The following is a 14359-nucleotide window of genomic DNA, read 5'->3' on the forward strand; positions in this document are numbered from 1 at the left end:
GACAGTGGGGGAAAAAAAAAGTGAAAGAAAATTTCTAAATTAATGGTTGTGGCAGACATGGCAGACAGTTAAATCGGTTGTCTTTGGTTCTATTCTATACAGCATGCATTTGTTACCTTTTATACAGCTTGAACATCCTCCTGTCAGCTGACCACTTGCTTTTTAGTTCTGTTTTACATATGGTAGAGCTGCAGGAGTTTGAGGTGGTTTCTGAGAAGGTAGTGGTATACTTGCATGCAGTTCAGCTCCTGACCTAGCAATTCTGTAACAAATTGTTGTAATTGCACCCTCTTCTCTCCCAACAGAGGTTCTCCACATTACATAAACATGCACCATTGAGAGTTTATAATGTCAGCTTCTGGAATAATTACTTTTATTTCCAAAACAGGCTAGGTTTAAGGCTGGCTAGAACTTTATACTACTACAGTTCCTTGTGTTGTTTTTCAAAGTTTGCACACAAATAAAATCTGTTGGAATTTGCTTTTGCACTGGGTAGTGTACTATTATAAGCTTACCTGCTAAGGATGGGTTGTTAATATGAATAGGTAGATCTCTTCCTGCAAGGTAAGGAATTGATACGGTAGTTTTAGTGCTTCTAGGTTAGAGCATCAGTTTCCATTTCCCATCTTTGTCTTAGGTAAGTAAAAATGTAAAGATCTGAGTAAATTTTATTTTAAAAGAAGTCTTTGTGTTTTGGACAGTCTGAAATTAAAAATGCAGAGAAAAGGGATAAAAAAATACTAAAAGATATTTTTCTTTTATGTCTGTGGTGGTTTGCCGGAATATAGGGAATAGTGGTACTGGGAAATATGTGGGTCACTGTTACGAACTGGAACATATTAGTTGATCACAGATAATGTAGATCTAAGGTTATTTAGTTACTTAGTGACTTCTCTAGCCAATGTTCATGTATAGATAACTTCAGAAATTATTTTTTTGTGGACATTTTGAAGATAAGTTGAGATTTAGGAATAGTTTCATTTCAAATGGCTCTTCTAGTACTTTACTGTAAATATGAGGAAAAATAGTGATCAATAATATTTTATTTAAGTGTAGATATCTCTGATTGTAGGAGGAACCAGAATTAACTAGTTTTTTTGTCACTGTCACAGTTGAACTTTGAAATTACCTTAGCTTCAAAAGTAAACCATAAATTTCACTGCAGTAACAAAACGTTTTTGCGTTGAGGTTTCTAACAGTCTGTGAAACATTAAGCATGAAATTTGGTCCTTGTGTAAAAGATGTAATGCAAAACTACACGGTTGTAGAAATGTTGTTAGTTTTACAATAACATAATTGAAATTACAATCTATTTGGGTTTTAATCTACTTGGCAGTGAAACTGTAATGGGAATGGAGGCAGTGGAAATGTGGCCGGTGTTTCTGAGGAAGCAACTCATGCTGTTATGATCATTGCTTAGAGGCAAATGGTCTGTTTTGTTTCACTCTATGTATGTATTAGTTACGTGTAAGCAATGATAGTTCTGTATGCCAGTTACTAGACTCAAACCAATTGAAGTCAGGTGTAAAAACTGGACCGGGTTAATTGAAAGGTAAATTCAGTTTCTCCTCTTTTCACAATAGTCTCTTCCATTCAGGGCCTTGTGAGAGTTTTTGTAACTCTGAAGTTGTGAGTTTCCTTCTGCCTGGGGTCTGTTAGAATGGGTTTCACTTCTGGCCAGACTTGTGTTTTGCATCAGAGTACAAGTCTGGTGAGAGTTAACTTTTCAGATCATTCTGATGGTGGGGTTTGTAGTCTTTCCAACACATCATAAATTTTAACTGTTGGACTCCTCCTGCCTAGGACAGTATGCAATTTACATTTACTAGGAAAATTGTCATGTTAAATATATTAGAGTAATGAGGACAAGTAAGTGCTTAGTTATTAAAGTACTAGTCCTTCAGGAAAGAAAAACTAAATTCAGAGTTCTGTCACTTTTTAATAGAACCTTTTAACATTTAATTGGTTTAAAGGATTTCTGGTTTATGTGAGGTGGTGAGAGTAGCTCAAAAGCCTTAACTTTTTTATTTATGTGTTTCAGATTGTTGCCAGCAAAGGAGGCTTTGAAGTAGTCACTAAAGAGAAGAAGTGGTCTAAAGTGGCAAGTCGGCTTGGCTACCTGCCAGGAAAAGGCACAGGGTCGTTACTCAAGTCTCATTATGAACGAATCTTATACCCCTATGAACTCTTCCAATCTGGGGTCAGCCTTATGGTGAGACACTTCTCTTTCACAGTGTGAATAGGGGACCCAGACTGCATATAGAATGCTAGTTATTGCATACAAAACTAGAACATAGTGTCTACACTTTTAGAAGCTTTAACTACGTAAACAAAGCTAGAACCACCCTCAGTATTTACTTGTGACACAGTAGTGCTAGAAGTTGTAATGTGACCTTGTGTTGTCATTTTCTGGTAGCCGTTTCTTTATAGGACTGAGGCCAACCCTACTGGGAAGGAAAAAAAGGCAAAAGATGATAGAGTTGATTGGAAAGGTGTCTTTCTGGATAAACTGGCAGTTGAGATTCAGTTTCCTTATTTGAAGGATGCATGGATTAATTGGCCTCTTGTCCAAATGGCATGTGTAATGCTGTGGGATTTCACTTGTCCTGTTTCTTAGCAAATAGAATGATTCACAGAGCATGGGATGATTGGCACTGCCTGATCAGTCAACCCAGTGTCTTGTGCTCTGATCCTCTAGGGCATCCAAAAGGCAAACTTGGACCTTAAGGAAAAAGTGGAGGCGGAGGACATCAGCTCAGATGCCCAGGCTTCCCCAAAGCAGGCTTCAAGGATGAATGTCGTGCTGAAGAGAACCAGGCGCGTCAAATCCCAGGTACCCCTGTTAATTGGCTCTTACGGACAGAGGACACTTACTCCTTCCACCAGCACAGCAGCATTGGCTGTGCAACAGCCTTTGTCTGGTTGTGGAAGTCTGCTGAAAAGCACTACCAGGGAGCTGTCTTCATTTAAATAAAACCCAGAGAAGGGTTTCTCTCTGAGGCCTGGTTTGCTTATAGTGTATGCACTATTTATGTGAAAACTTTTAAAGCTGTTTTTTGTTTGTTGACAAGTGGGTCTGGGTACGTTGGTAGTGAATTTATCTGTGAAAACTAAACAGATAAGAAGACATTTGTGAAATGATGGTTGAACCTTCTGCTTGTGCAAAATTAAAGTTTTCTAAAACTTTTTCAAATATGCCTTTTAGTTACATGAATACAAATGTAGTAGTATATAGATAAGTCTTTGTTAATTGTGGCAATTGCACTTGGGACTGATTACCTCAAGCTGGACAGACTGTTTTTGTAAAGAAATGAAACAGATATGTAGGGGGATGATCAGTGATTGCTGGAGCTGTATAGGATTTCTACAGTTTGTCTACTGAAAAGCAGTTTCTTTCTGCTGGATTAGTGGTGTTCTAGGAACTTCTGGTATTCTACTAGGCAATACTAAATCCTGGGAGAACACCACCCCCACCCCTCCCCCCAAATCTCAATTCAAACTGAATCATCACCATTTTAAATCTCTATTATTAGAAACAATGTTGGAGGCTTGTCCTAATGGCTCCATTGCTTCTCTTGCACTGTTTAAAGCAGGCCTGTGCCCTTTGTCAAAGATACCTGTTGCAGGCAGCATCCTAAAGGTGGTCTTGTTGAGGTCTAGTGACTCCTTGCTGGCCCATCAGTGCAACATGGACAACACAATATGGAACAAACTTACTACTTGCTTCCTGCCATTCTAGACTTAAACACCACAAAGTTTTTTTTTTTTTCAGATGCTTTTAAACTGCTCTTTTTCAAATCCATCTTTCTCTTGTCACTGAGATACTTGAGTATCCTTTATAAATTTTCATGTTATTCTCTGATGTCATGATCGATTTAGACTGAATTGTCTTTTTTTAGTCTGTTTTCTCAACATACTGAAGCTGACGTGACATTATTTATTGTAGCCATATAACAATGCATCACACAAACAGTCCCAGGATGTGATCTTACCAGATCTCTCAAATTGTGTATTGTTAGTGAGCTGACTTATGTGTAACTGTGCTTTGCATTTGAATGAATCTTGGAAGATGCCCGTATGACCTTTTTCTCGTACATGGTGTAGAAGTGTCACCACGTTACTAAGATCTTGTGGGATCTTTTTTCCTGCTGATTTCAGTAGAATAGTGGTACTTCTCATTTCTCCTTGCGGGGAAAAATGATTCTGTGGTGATCCTGGCCTGCTGTAGCTGCTTAATTTCATTTAAGGGGGCTGCATTTCCAAAATGAGAGAGACAATTTTACTTGGATAATATGCAAAAAGTAAATACATATTTAAATGCCTTTTATTAGGCCTATAGCTGTGCTGTCTTTTAAACGTTACAGTTACTAAAATGGCTGAAACAGGTGCTTTAATACAGGAAAACTGACCTACTTGCAAAGCCAGGAGAAGTATTTTTTGATTGTGTTTGAAGCTATGTGTAACTCAAGTAATCTCTGGAACTGCATTTAGAAACAGATTTGTCTTCAGTAGAAGCGTAAATATCTGGGGAATGCTGAGAAATTGTTTCAGATTTCAGTGCAGCTCCTTATTGTAGACAGGACTCTGGTCATTGTTTGAAGTGTATACTTGGAATTGTACCAGAGATTGTCTTCAGAGAACAGGTAATACGCCAGTAATGTAAAAACCTGCTAAATAAATGTCATTCTGCTCTAGTTGAAACATCTGAACGATTTGTGTGTAGTGTGCCCTGTAGTCCAGTGCCTGGGTTAGTGAGCACAGATAGCTACGCTGACCTCTGCAACTCAGTAGACTTTTTCCCAAGTGCTAAAAGTACTTTCCAAAAATGCTCCGCATCATCTTTTTGCAGGTCAGTTACCTAAGAATGGGTGATAAATAAAAAAGCATAAAGAGAGTAATCAGAAATTACTGAAATAAACGAAGATCCTTAGCAGTAGAAGGGGGTGGCAGACTTTTGAAAAGCAAGTCTTTGAAGTTTTAGGGAAAGTGAAGAATGGAAGAGAACAGAGAATGAGAATTCTCCTTTATGAAAGATGGATTGGGAATTTTTGGCCACTATAATCAAATGTCATTTGAATGAATTGTCTCTGAATAGGAAGAGGTTAATTTAGTGATGAGAGATCCTGCTAAGAAAAAAAAACTTTAATGTTTTGCTCACTTTCTCTTTTCTCTGAAGAAAGCTATCACAAATAAATACTGGAGAAGAGCAACTGAATTCCTAAAGGCTTGTAAAGAAAATGGCAACAAAAAGTAGGATGAATTCAGATTAGGAAAAGAGAATATCCTTAAGGAAATACTAAATTTAGAAGAATACTTCTTCCTTAGAAAAGAGCAGTATATCTTCATAGATGATATGTTAGGGTGTATTTTAACTGGCAAGGGATTTGTCTAGTGAGGTTACATCATCATGATTTCTGGTAGAGAAATGCAGTACTGTAACAAAAAGATAATGAAAAAGATGAAGTGCTGTCTTTTCAAAGGCTATTAACCAGGGAATTTTCTGAAAAACTAAAACAAATTCTAAGTATATCCGTTTTCAAGTTTTTTTACAAATTTTCTTGATTACAGAATAACAATTAATAAAATAAGCTTCCATTTTTTTACTTTGAAAGATTTCCTTCCATGGGAATAATTGTGTGAAACAAAAGAACACTGGGAGATGCTGACAAATGCCCAAAACATGTAAATATTTTGATTCTTTGTTGTAACTATTCTGGTCTTGAGCATTGGGGGTGGAGGAGTGGGGATGCAAATGTTCCAAAGTTGGTGAGGGTAGGACAACAGAAAAAGGTAGTGTGTGAAGCCAGGGCAGCTGGTTCATGTTAGGATTTGCCCATATATGAGAAAAGCCTTAGGGCTGGACTTTCAGTGTAGAAGGTAAAAGAAACAAAAACATGCCTGCACCCTTCAGGATGAAGAGGAGCCGAGAATAGATAGTGGTTTAATCAAGTTCATTTCACTTACATGGAAACAATATAACGCAAAAGTGTGTTGGTTAGCAATGAGAAAATGGCAAGGAATGCAAGGTTTCTGCTTCCATATGCTCACAGTTTTAAGTTTGGTGGGTTTATACAGTCTTAAAGGACACCACAGAAAGGTGATTCATTGAGGCTTCTGAATGGTTTTGGTATTTACACCTTTAACAATATCCTGGCAGTGTTCATAAGGTTATATAGGAATCTGATCTTTAAAAACTATTTCCATTTCAATATGCAATCTGTTCTTCTTGAAAACTGTATAGCTTTTTCCACCTGAGCATGAACAGATTGAGTCCACTTATGTTTAGTGGAATCCAAGTAAATACGGGCAACGGAGTTAGAAAAATACATTTAGGTAATATATTTTCAAACGATGCTGTAAAACTGGAGAGAGGTTGCTGCATGTTAATGATTTACTTTTAGTAAATATGATGGTAAAATTATTTTTCAGCTATCACTGAGAAAATTGTCTTAGGACAATAGTGGGAAAGAGAAATTGTGGAGATTGTTCATAAATGTTGCTGAAATGATGAAAAATTGTACTGTGCTGAGAAGTGTAATGTGGGTTGATTCTGTCAGGTTCTATTAGTTGAGAGAATGGATGAGCTGTTAATGAATTTCAAATGGGAACTGAGGGACTATGTAGTCTCCAGGTGGTAGGCATTCTTGTACAGAAAAACATCAGTGTTTCCTTATGACTTGTTAGCCAAAAAGTGAGGAATTTATGAGAAAAATTTGCAGTTAGTGTGTAATTTGAGTGGGCTTACAAAGTTGGTAACATAGATCTGAAGTGAAATTAATAGCAAAATAGAATTATTTAATGTTCAGAATTAGGATATCAGCAATCGACAGTTTGCAAAGATGCCAGCGCACTGCATACACAGTTCAGTGGGAACAGGGACTCTTAAATATCACTAAAAATTCCTTAGAGTAATCACGCCTAGGAATCAGCATTCTTTTTTAAATGTGATCTGGAAACAAGAAAGCCAACTGATGTAGTCTGAATATGTGGAAATAATTTTAGTTTTTTGCTTTATTGCAAATGCATTTGAACTTACTTAAATGCTTTTTTGGAAGTTTTTTTTTTTTGTTTATTGATTAAAAACTGTGAAAGTGTGTCACCCCAAGGAAGCTTGTTTCATGCACGATATATCAGGCCATAACTGTGGACAATAAAAGATGAAGTATCATCAAGAAGTTACTTGAAGAATAACCTCTTTAGAATTAGATATCTGCCTTCAATATTGCTAGATTTGCTGAGGTCTTTTAAGGTCAGTGAATTTCAGGAGGAGGATTGCGAATGGTGAGAGTTTAGAGGCAACATAAAGAAAAATAGTGATGTGATTGTGTTGTAGATAAAAATAGAAGATGCAGGTTCTTTTTATTGTTAGGTTAGTGGCAGCCATATGGGAAAATGAGGTAGGTCGGTAATGGAAAACAGGAAGAAGTTCAGTTGAACAGATCACTTCAGGAAACAGCACTGGCAGGGGCATGGAGCTGTCACCTAATGGGTCTTTTCATCTCTGATTTTGAGGTTGCAAGGGCAGCAGGAGTAGCTGTGATCTCAGAGTTGTATTTATAACATCTCATCACAAATAAACCCAGGAGCAGCCAAGCTTAAGGAAGTAGGTTGGAACTCATTAGTGTCATGTGTATGTGTCTACTCAAGGAAGCCGATAAAAAAAATCCTGTTGAAACAGTGTATATGTTAACATCCAAGCACTTTACTGAATCATGGTGATTTTTAGAAAACACTGCTGTGGCATTCTTATTTATTTTTTGCTTAATGTCAAACCTAGTTCTCTTAATTGCTGTGTAGGTGACTCTGTAGTTTTAGCTGTAATACTAAATGGGAAATAATTTGGGAAGTTGGGTCAAAAATGCTGTCTTTTACTCCATTTGCATTTGTTCGTAGGTTTTAGCAACAGAAAATTATGTCTTTGTGTCTCTGTTTCCTTTCTTTTGTTGAACAGATGTTGGAGGGGAGTGGAGTATAAACAAACTATGAACAGACCTGGAAGGGAAGTATTGATGGTTTGTGCTGATGTGGTCTTATTTTTATTTTTAGGCAGAGACAGGAGAAATGAGTAGAAATACTGAACTAAAGAAGCTGCAGATATTTGGAGCTGGACCCAAGATGATGGGACTGGCATTGGGAGCAAAGGATAAAGAGGGTAATTAAATCTTGAGCTCATTGCTTTGTGAAGTAATGAGACTTAAATCTTTCTGACTGTCTCTAGAGACAACATTAAGAAGTAAGCAAATCATTATAACTGGAAAAAGAAAGCTAAGTGTTCTAGGGTTTCATTCATGAGAAAGATTTACAGGGTGCTTCATGTAACTTGGCAGAGTTTCAGCTCTTTATGTATTATATTGTAACAATAACAATTAAGCAGCTGTTGCATGAGCTGAGTGACTGGAAGGGAAAACACAATTTGACAAGACTCGAACTGATCCTGCAAGCTAAGTGCACAAATTATGGGTCTAATTCACTCTGTTTTGTGAGGCAGTTGGGATCACCTGTGAGGATTAGCAAAATAAGTTTTCCTAATCCCTGTTGATTTTAGACTGGCCAGGTACAACAAGGCATTTTTGCTTTCTCTAGACTGTCAGGTAGTTGCTGATATGAAAGGCAGGGTACCAGGCTGGATAGCTACATTTTTGCAAGTAAAGTCCACCTTTGTGTGATATTAATACAATTCAACTTTTTTTTACTTCAAGATGAGGTGACACGAAGACGCAAGGGAACCAGATCAGAAGCATTTGGAATGCAGATGAGGCAACGCAAAGGAACTCTTTCTGTCAACTTTGTAAGTTTGATTCCTTTGCTGTGATTTCTGATAAGAAATTCATGAATTTACTAAGATTTTTTTTTTTGTTGTTAAACATCCCCCACTCCCACCTCACCCCAAATAGATGAAAGGATGGAAACTGCAGCAGATGGTACTGTTATGGGAAGACTAAACAGTATTTTGAAAAATAATCTATGCTCTAGGTTTCCTTTTTAACCTTTTGGACAGGGAGGGTGTTGCAACATGAAGATACTTGCTGATTATGGGTTTGTGGGCTTGCTTGGCCACAGGCTTCACACTTCTTGCATGCCTTCAATAGCTCACTTCCTATTTGAGCTCTCGTTCGTAGAACAGTTACAATACTGCTTCCTTAAACCGTATTTTGAGGTGCTCCAGTACTTCAGTTTGTTTAAAGCAATTCCAGCCTTTGTGTCTTTTGAGTTGAAAGTAGTTACGGAAGTCTATGCAAGAGAAACCCCTAAGGGGAAAAACGGAATCTTTACCACTCTGATGTGTGACCATGGAAAAGCAGTGTATAGTAGTTCTTAACGTCTTCCATAGCACATGACTTTTTTTACTGTTAGGGTCATAATTTAGCATGTATATGCAACCATGAATGGATATGCATGCTTTTAATGTCTTAAGAACTAGTCTCTTCAGTAATAATTCAGCTGTTCTTTTTTTATTAGCTTGAGAATGCTTACAAGAGCTTATTTTAAATTTCAACCATAGAAGGCCAAGGCAACCCAAAGTCTCTAGTAATCGTATTTTTCTCTGTGGAAGTGCCTCCTGGGGGAAAAAACGTGAGAGAAGTTGGATATTTAAAAAACAGATCATTATGCTGTTGCAACTAGTTAGAATTTGTGACTTGACTGATTAATTGTGCTACTATATCTGAGTATATGGTGTTCCTAGGTTATGTGTTGTGACCATTCTGTTTAAGTACTTTAATGTTAAAATATTTTGTCTAGTCTCTGTTTCTTAATAGAAAGCTATATTTGTTTACTCTTTCCATTTACTCATATTTGTAAGAGAAGATGAAAGTACTGTAGCAATAGAATTGCTGTTTTCAAATTGTATTGCTGTAATCTTGTGTAATTCTGTGACTTAGTACTATTTGGTTGCACACTTTCTTAATACTTGGATGAGAGGTCGTCAAGGAAAGAAGTCTTTGAAGTGCACAGGTGATACATTAGCCTTACATAACTTGTCTGAAAAATACTGCGGTACAGTTTTGTTTATATTTATCATTTATCTTTTTGTGAAATGTTAACTGTGAAATAAAGTACAACTTTTTCTTTTTATCTCCTCCCCTCTTGATACATACAGTTGAGACATACAGATAGTATCATCATAGTCTTACTTACATCTTACTTACATGTTTTATTACATGACGAGTAGGCTTATTTGCGGTTATTGCATAATTGCGGATCTGCTTGTTATGAATATATTTCAGTGCAGTCTTTGTATCTGACAGATCATCACTTAGGCTAGCGTCAAGATTGCATATGTTAATATGAATTTGGAGAGGAGGTATTATCAGTGATAACTAGTGAGTGTCACAGAATAGCCTTCTCTTACGATCACCATTTTAATGCATTTTTAGTTTTGAGAAGAGAACCTGAAAATGTCTGCTAAGGTATCCTCCCTCCTGTCTATATACTTGCAACAAAACCCAACTAGTTTGGTGTTTTAGACATGATATTTCATGAGGGTGAGTTTGTGGATTTTTTTTTTAAAAACGGAAAATGATATGTTGCTTAATTGAACTGCATTATTTTTTAAAATTAAGAGATCTGAAGCAATCTTTAGTATATTACTGCATAGCTAGGAAGCAACGTACTTGAACTAGACTGGTGTGGCTAAGATGGGGTTGACAGCAAGTATTTAACACAGCTATGTGAACCTAATCAGCTGAAAAGCACATCCTTCATTATCAGTGCTACTCAAGAACCAGGCAAGACTGCGTTGATGTCTGACTTCAGGATTACATCCTTTGTTTCCTTAGTTTAAGGAAGGCAGGTTCTGGATGAGGAAACTTTTGTAACTTTTTTCCTGTTTTTTCTCCACAGGTTGATCTGTATGTTTGCTTATTCTGTGGCAGAGGAAATAATGAGGACAAACTGCTACTGTGTGATGGATGTGATGACAGCTATCACACTTTTTGCTTGATTCCTCCTCTACCTGATGTACCCAAGGGTGACTGGAGGTGTCCAAAGTGTGTTGCCGAGGTACAGTTCAAGAACTGCTCAAGCTTTATATGTATGCTTATTTTCCTGGAAAGGTCAGAAGAAGAGTAGTTTAGCATATAGCTGTTCCATCTAGGTAGAAGCTGTAGTTTTGTTTGGAATATTGTCTAAATAAGGGGTGAATCTCCAACTGTTCTTGGTTGATGAGCCATAAGGAGAGAGAAAAGTTCCTTCTAGAGCTTGGGCATAACTTCTGTTTATTATACAGCCATGTGACAGCTAAAACTATGGCCTTTGCTAAGAGCTGGTAGTCGGAAATTAGGGTGAGAACTGGGTTGTGATAGGTGCTTCAGCATAATGATGAGACATTGTTAACTATGAAGTAATCAAAGGATGTCGTTTGGGCGTAACACAGAGCTTTGATTATTGGGAAGTAATTATGGCATTGTTCAGAACAGCTTGTAGCAGAAAGTGAAAGAACTAATTAAAAATTTGTAGCTATTTTAAATTTGGTTTAAACTAAAAAAGGAGTTCTTGAAGCTTTGAAAGTGTAAACCAGTTGAATTTCATTGTTCAAGAAAGGATTGCTACCAAGTTCCAAGACATAACTGATCAACAGCCTAAAGGCAGCAAACATAATTTGATGGGCTTGGTATTTGTCTTAAGAAAACAAATTTTGCAAGCTCAGGAAATCGGTAGATGTAGGATTCAGAGGAGGAAAGTTTACTGTTTCTAAATCTGTGATTTCATAACTGGCTTTAACTTTTTAGATTTTTTTTCAGAAGTGGCAGTTGCACACGTGTATATTATGCCCATTTCCCCCCACATCCTCCACACCCTTCCCGGCTGTAGGCTTCTGCTATTTTTTTTATAGCGATGTATGAATAGTTGTGCAGCCACATAGTGAGGTGGGTGAGCTTGCTGCTCTCTAACCCTTCACCAAGAGAGATTAGGTTGTCAGATGAACTCAGGCGAAGGCTGTTGTGAGAGAGGTGGAAATTCGTAGTTAACAGGCAAGGGAAAAGATGCAACTAACCCTTTGGGCTTAACAGAATGGATTAAGCTGCTTGTTTGTTGTTCCCTTGAGAGAGCAATAAAGGAATATTAGCGAACTACAGCAATCCAATGTTGAGCTAATTTAAAGAATATAGTAGTAAATATAGTGAATGCAGTGGTTTAAAAGTGTGGAAACTCACAAGAAATCTCACTACTACTACTACTAAAAACAGGGATAGATTGTTCCCAAGGGAAAAATATGCATGTAGGGAAAAAAATCGGGAAAGTTAAGGTGCCAAGTAAGTTGTTACTAGCAAATTATACAGGAAGTACTTGAAAAATTGTGGAAAAGCATTGAAAGAGGAAGAAGGGAAAAAATAGCTATATTATGTAGTGGAGAGTAAATAAATAACAGCAGCAGGATGTTTGAAATAGTGCTTTTTGTGTCAGTCTTTAAATGGTAATTGTGCACAGATGCTTAATACAATGTTAGCAGGGTGTTGAAACAGAAGCTAGGAAGAATAGGGTAAGAGTTCTTTGTATGTATTCAGGTCAACATTGTTTGACAGCGTTTACAGATGTAGATTCTGTTGCAGGCTCCATTTAAGAACACTTTGATAAATGTTGGGCATAGTCTAAGTATAGTTCCTCTTGCAGAAAAAGAAACTACTGATCTCTTGAATTTCTTTCCAGTCCTGTTTCTTTATGACTGAACAGCTGACTATCAGATAGCTACGTGTCATGTTTGTGTTCAAATGTCTTGTATATATACACATTGTGTCAGATGCAAAGGAGCTGAAAAGGACACTGTAGAAATGGGTGGGGAGAGTAGCTGAAATGTGAACAAGTATTTGTTGTGCTCTTGGGATGAATGGGAACAGAACAGTGGAAGACTCGGAGGTTTTCTGTCAAGTGGATGATGTTTGTTGTTAGCTGTGTTGCACTGTTTTAATTTCATTCTTCCTCTTTCCTCCTGCATGCTTTCACAGTGCTAAATCCATAGATGATTTGCTGACTTGATAAGACTGAAGCACTTGCAGGGTTTGTTCCTGTGCAGTTATTCTGCAGGTGCTTGAATCAGTGCATCTAAGAAATGTTTTATGGTTGTCTAAGCATCTTGTGTGCTGTCTTACTCTGTGGCTGGCAGCAGTAGATGACGAAACTAGTTTTGGACAGGAAAGCAGAAGTGTGTAGCGTTGGGGTTTACCATGTTAGATTAGCTTCTGTACAATTAATTCTGTTCTGTTTCTGTTGTGGCAGGACTTCCTCAGCTGAGAAAAGCATTCAAAACTGATAGCTTATTGTGTTTGGTAAGGACTCAGATGGACACTAGGGGTTTTTTTGCTCAAAATGTAACTGTGTCATAATGTGCTGCAGGGAACAGTATTTTTATGTTCTGTCTCCTAGGAATGCAACAAACCCCGTGAGGCCTTTGGATTTGAACAAGCTGTCAGGGAATATACTCTCCAGAGCTTTGGTGAAATGGCTGATAACTTCAAGTCTGATTATTTCAACATGCCGGTCCATGTGAGTTTCAACTTTTGTTGTGATTCCTTGTAGGGGAAAAAGAGAAGAGGTTTCAGCTGATCCTGGATTTTTGCTGAGGCATCTTAGCTTTGTTCAAAAAGGCACCATAAGCTTCAAACATGTAAACAAATGATTTAGCTTTCTGGCATCTGGTCTCATTTCAACTTCATTTCACCCTTTTCCTGTAATGAATAGATAGCTTTATTTCTTGTTAGGGCATGCCTGATTAGCTGTATTCTTAAGTTCTTGCCCTTTTTGATTAATTGAACCAAGTATCTTGTTCTTGTTTGGCAAAGGGGTCTTCCTCCTGTCCTTCCTGTGGCTTTTGTTTTGGTTTATTTTGTTCAGAGGATAAATCATTGTCTTCCTCCCTTGATACATTGTGTTTTCTTGTAGACAAGTCAATGCACTGAGTCTGTCTGATAATCACTTTTTTTGTTCTGCATCTTAGCACTGTTTTTAAAACTAGCATTTCTGCTTTGGCACACTTCCATGATTCCACTGTCCTGTAGATTGCATGTTAACACCAAGCTCCTTCTCCTCTCAGGGTTCTTTGGTAATTTATGGGCATTCGTGCTAAAACTTCTACCTTTTAAGGACTCCAATGTCTGACACAACTTTGGGACATGGAGGAAAGCAAGGAACAAAGCTTATTTTACAAATAAACTTCATAAATGAATATAGGTCATAGTTGTAGTAAGCTATATGAAGACTACACTCTTGAACACAGTGCTTTATCTGAATTTCCTTACTGTTACTCAGAAGTTCTGATAATTATCCTCTGAAGTAGTTTGGTTCTGTTCATTCTGTTTGCTGCTTGGTTTCTGCTGGCTGTCTCCTTAGCCCCTTCTTTTTAGCTGTACTTCTGGTAACCCCA

General features: G+C 37.5%; 1 protein-coding gene across 2 annotated transcripts in view; it reads left to right on the plus strand.

The window, feature by feature from the left end:
• The window catches only part of KDM5A (lysine demethylase 5A), a 51556-nt gene that overhangs the window by 5853 nt on the left and 31344 nt on the right, over positions 1-14359 (plus strand). For both annotated transcript variants that reach the window (XM_080393502.1, XM_080393501.1), the window contains exons 4-9: positions 2042-2212; positions 2699-2833; positions 8047-8152; positions 8700-8788; positions 10843-11001; positions 13363-13482. In XM_080393502.1, coding sequence (XP_080249628.1) covers positions 2042-2212; positions 2699-2833; positions 8047-8152; positions 8700-8788; positions 10843-11001; positions 13363-13482 — 780 coding nt within the window. The remainder of the gene's footprint in view (positions 1-2041; positions 2213-2698; positions 2834-8046; positions 8153-8699; positions 8789-10842; positions 11002-13362; positions 13483-14359) is intronic.

The sequence above is a fragment of the Falco punctatus genome, assembly GCF_963210335.1.
Source record: "Falco punctatus genome assembly, chromosome: 6".
NCBI classification, from domain to species: Eukaryota; Metazoa; Chordata; class Aves; order Falconiformes; family Falconidae; genus Falco; species Falco punctatus.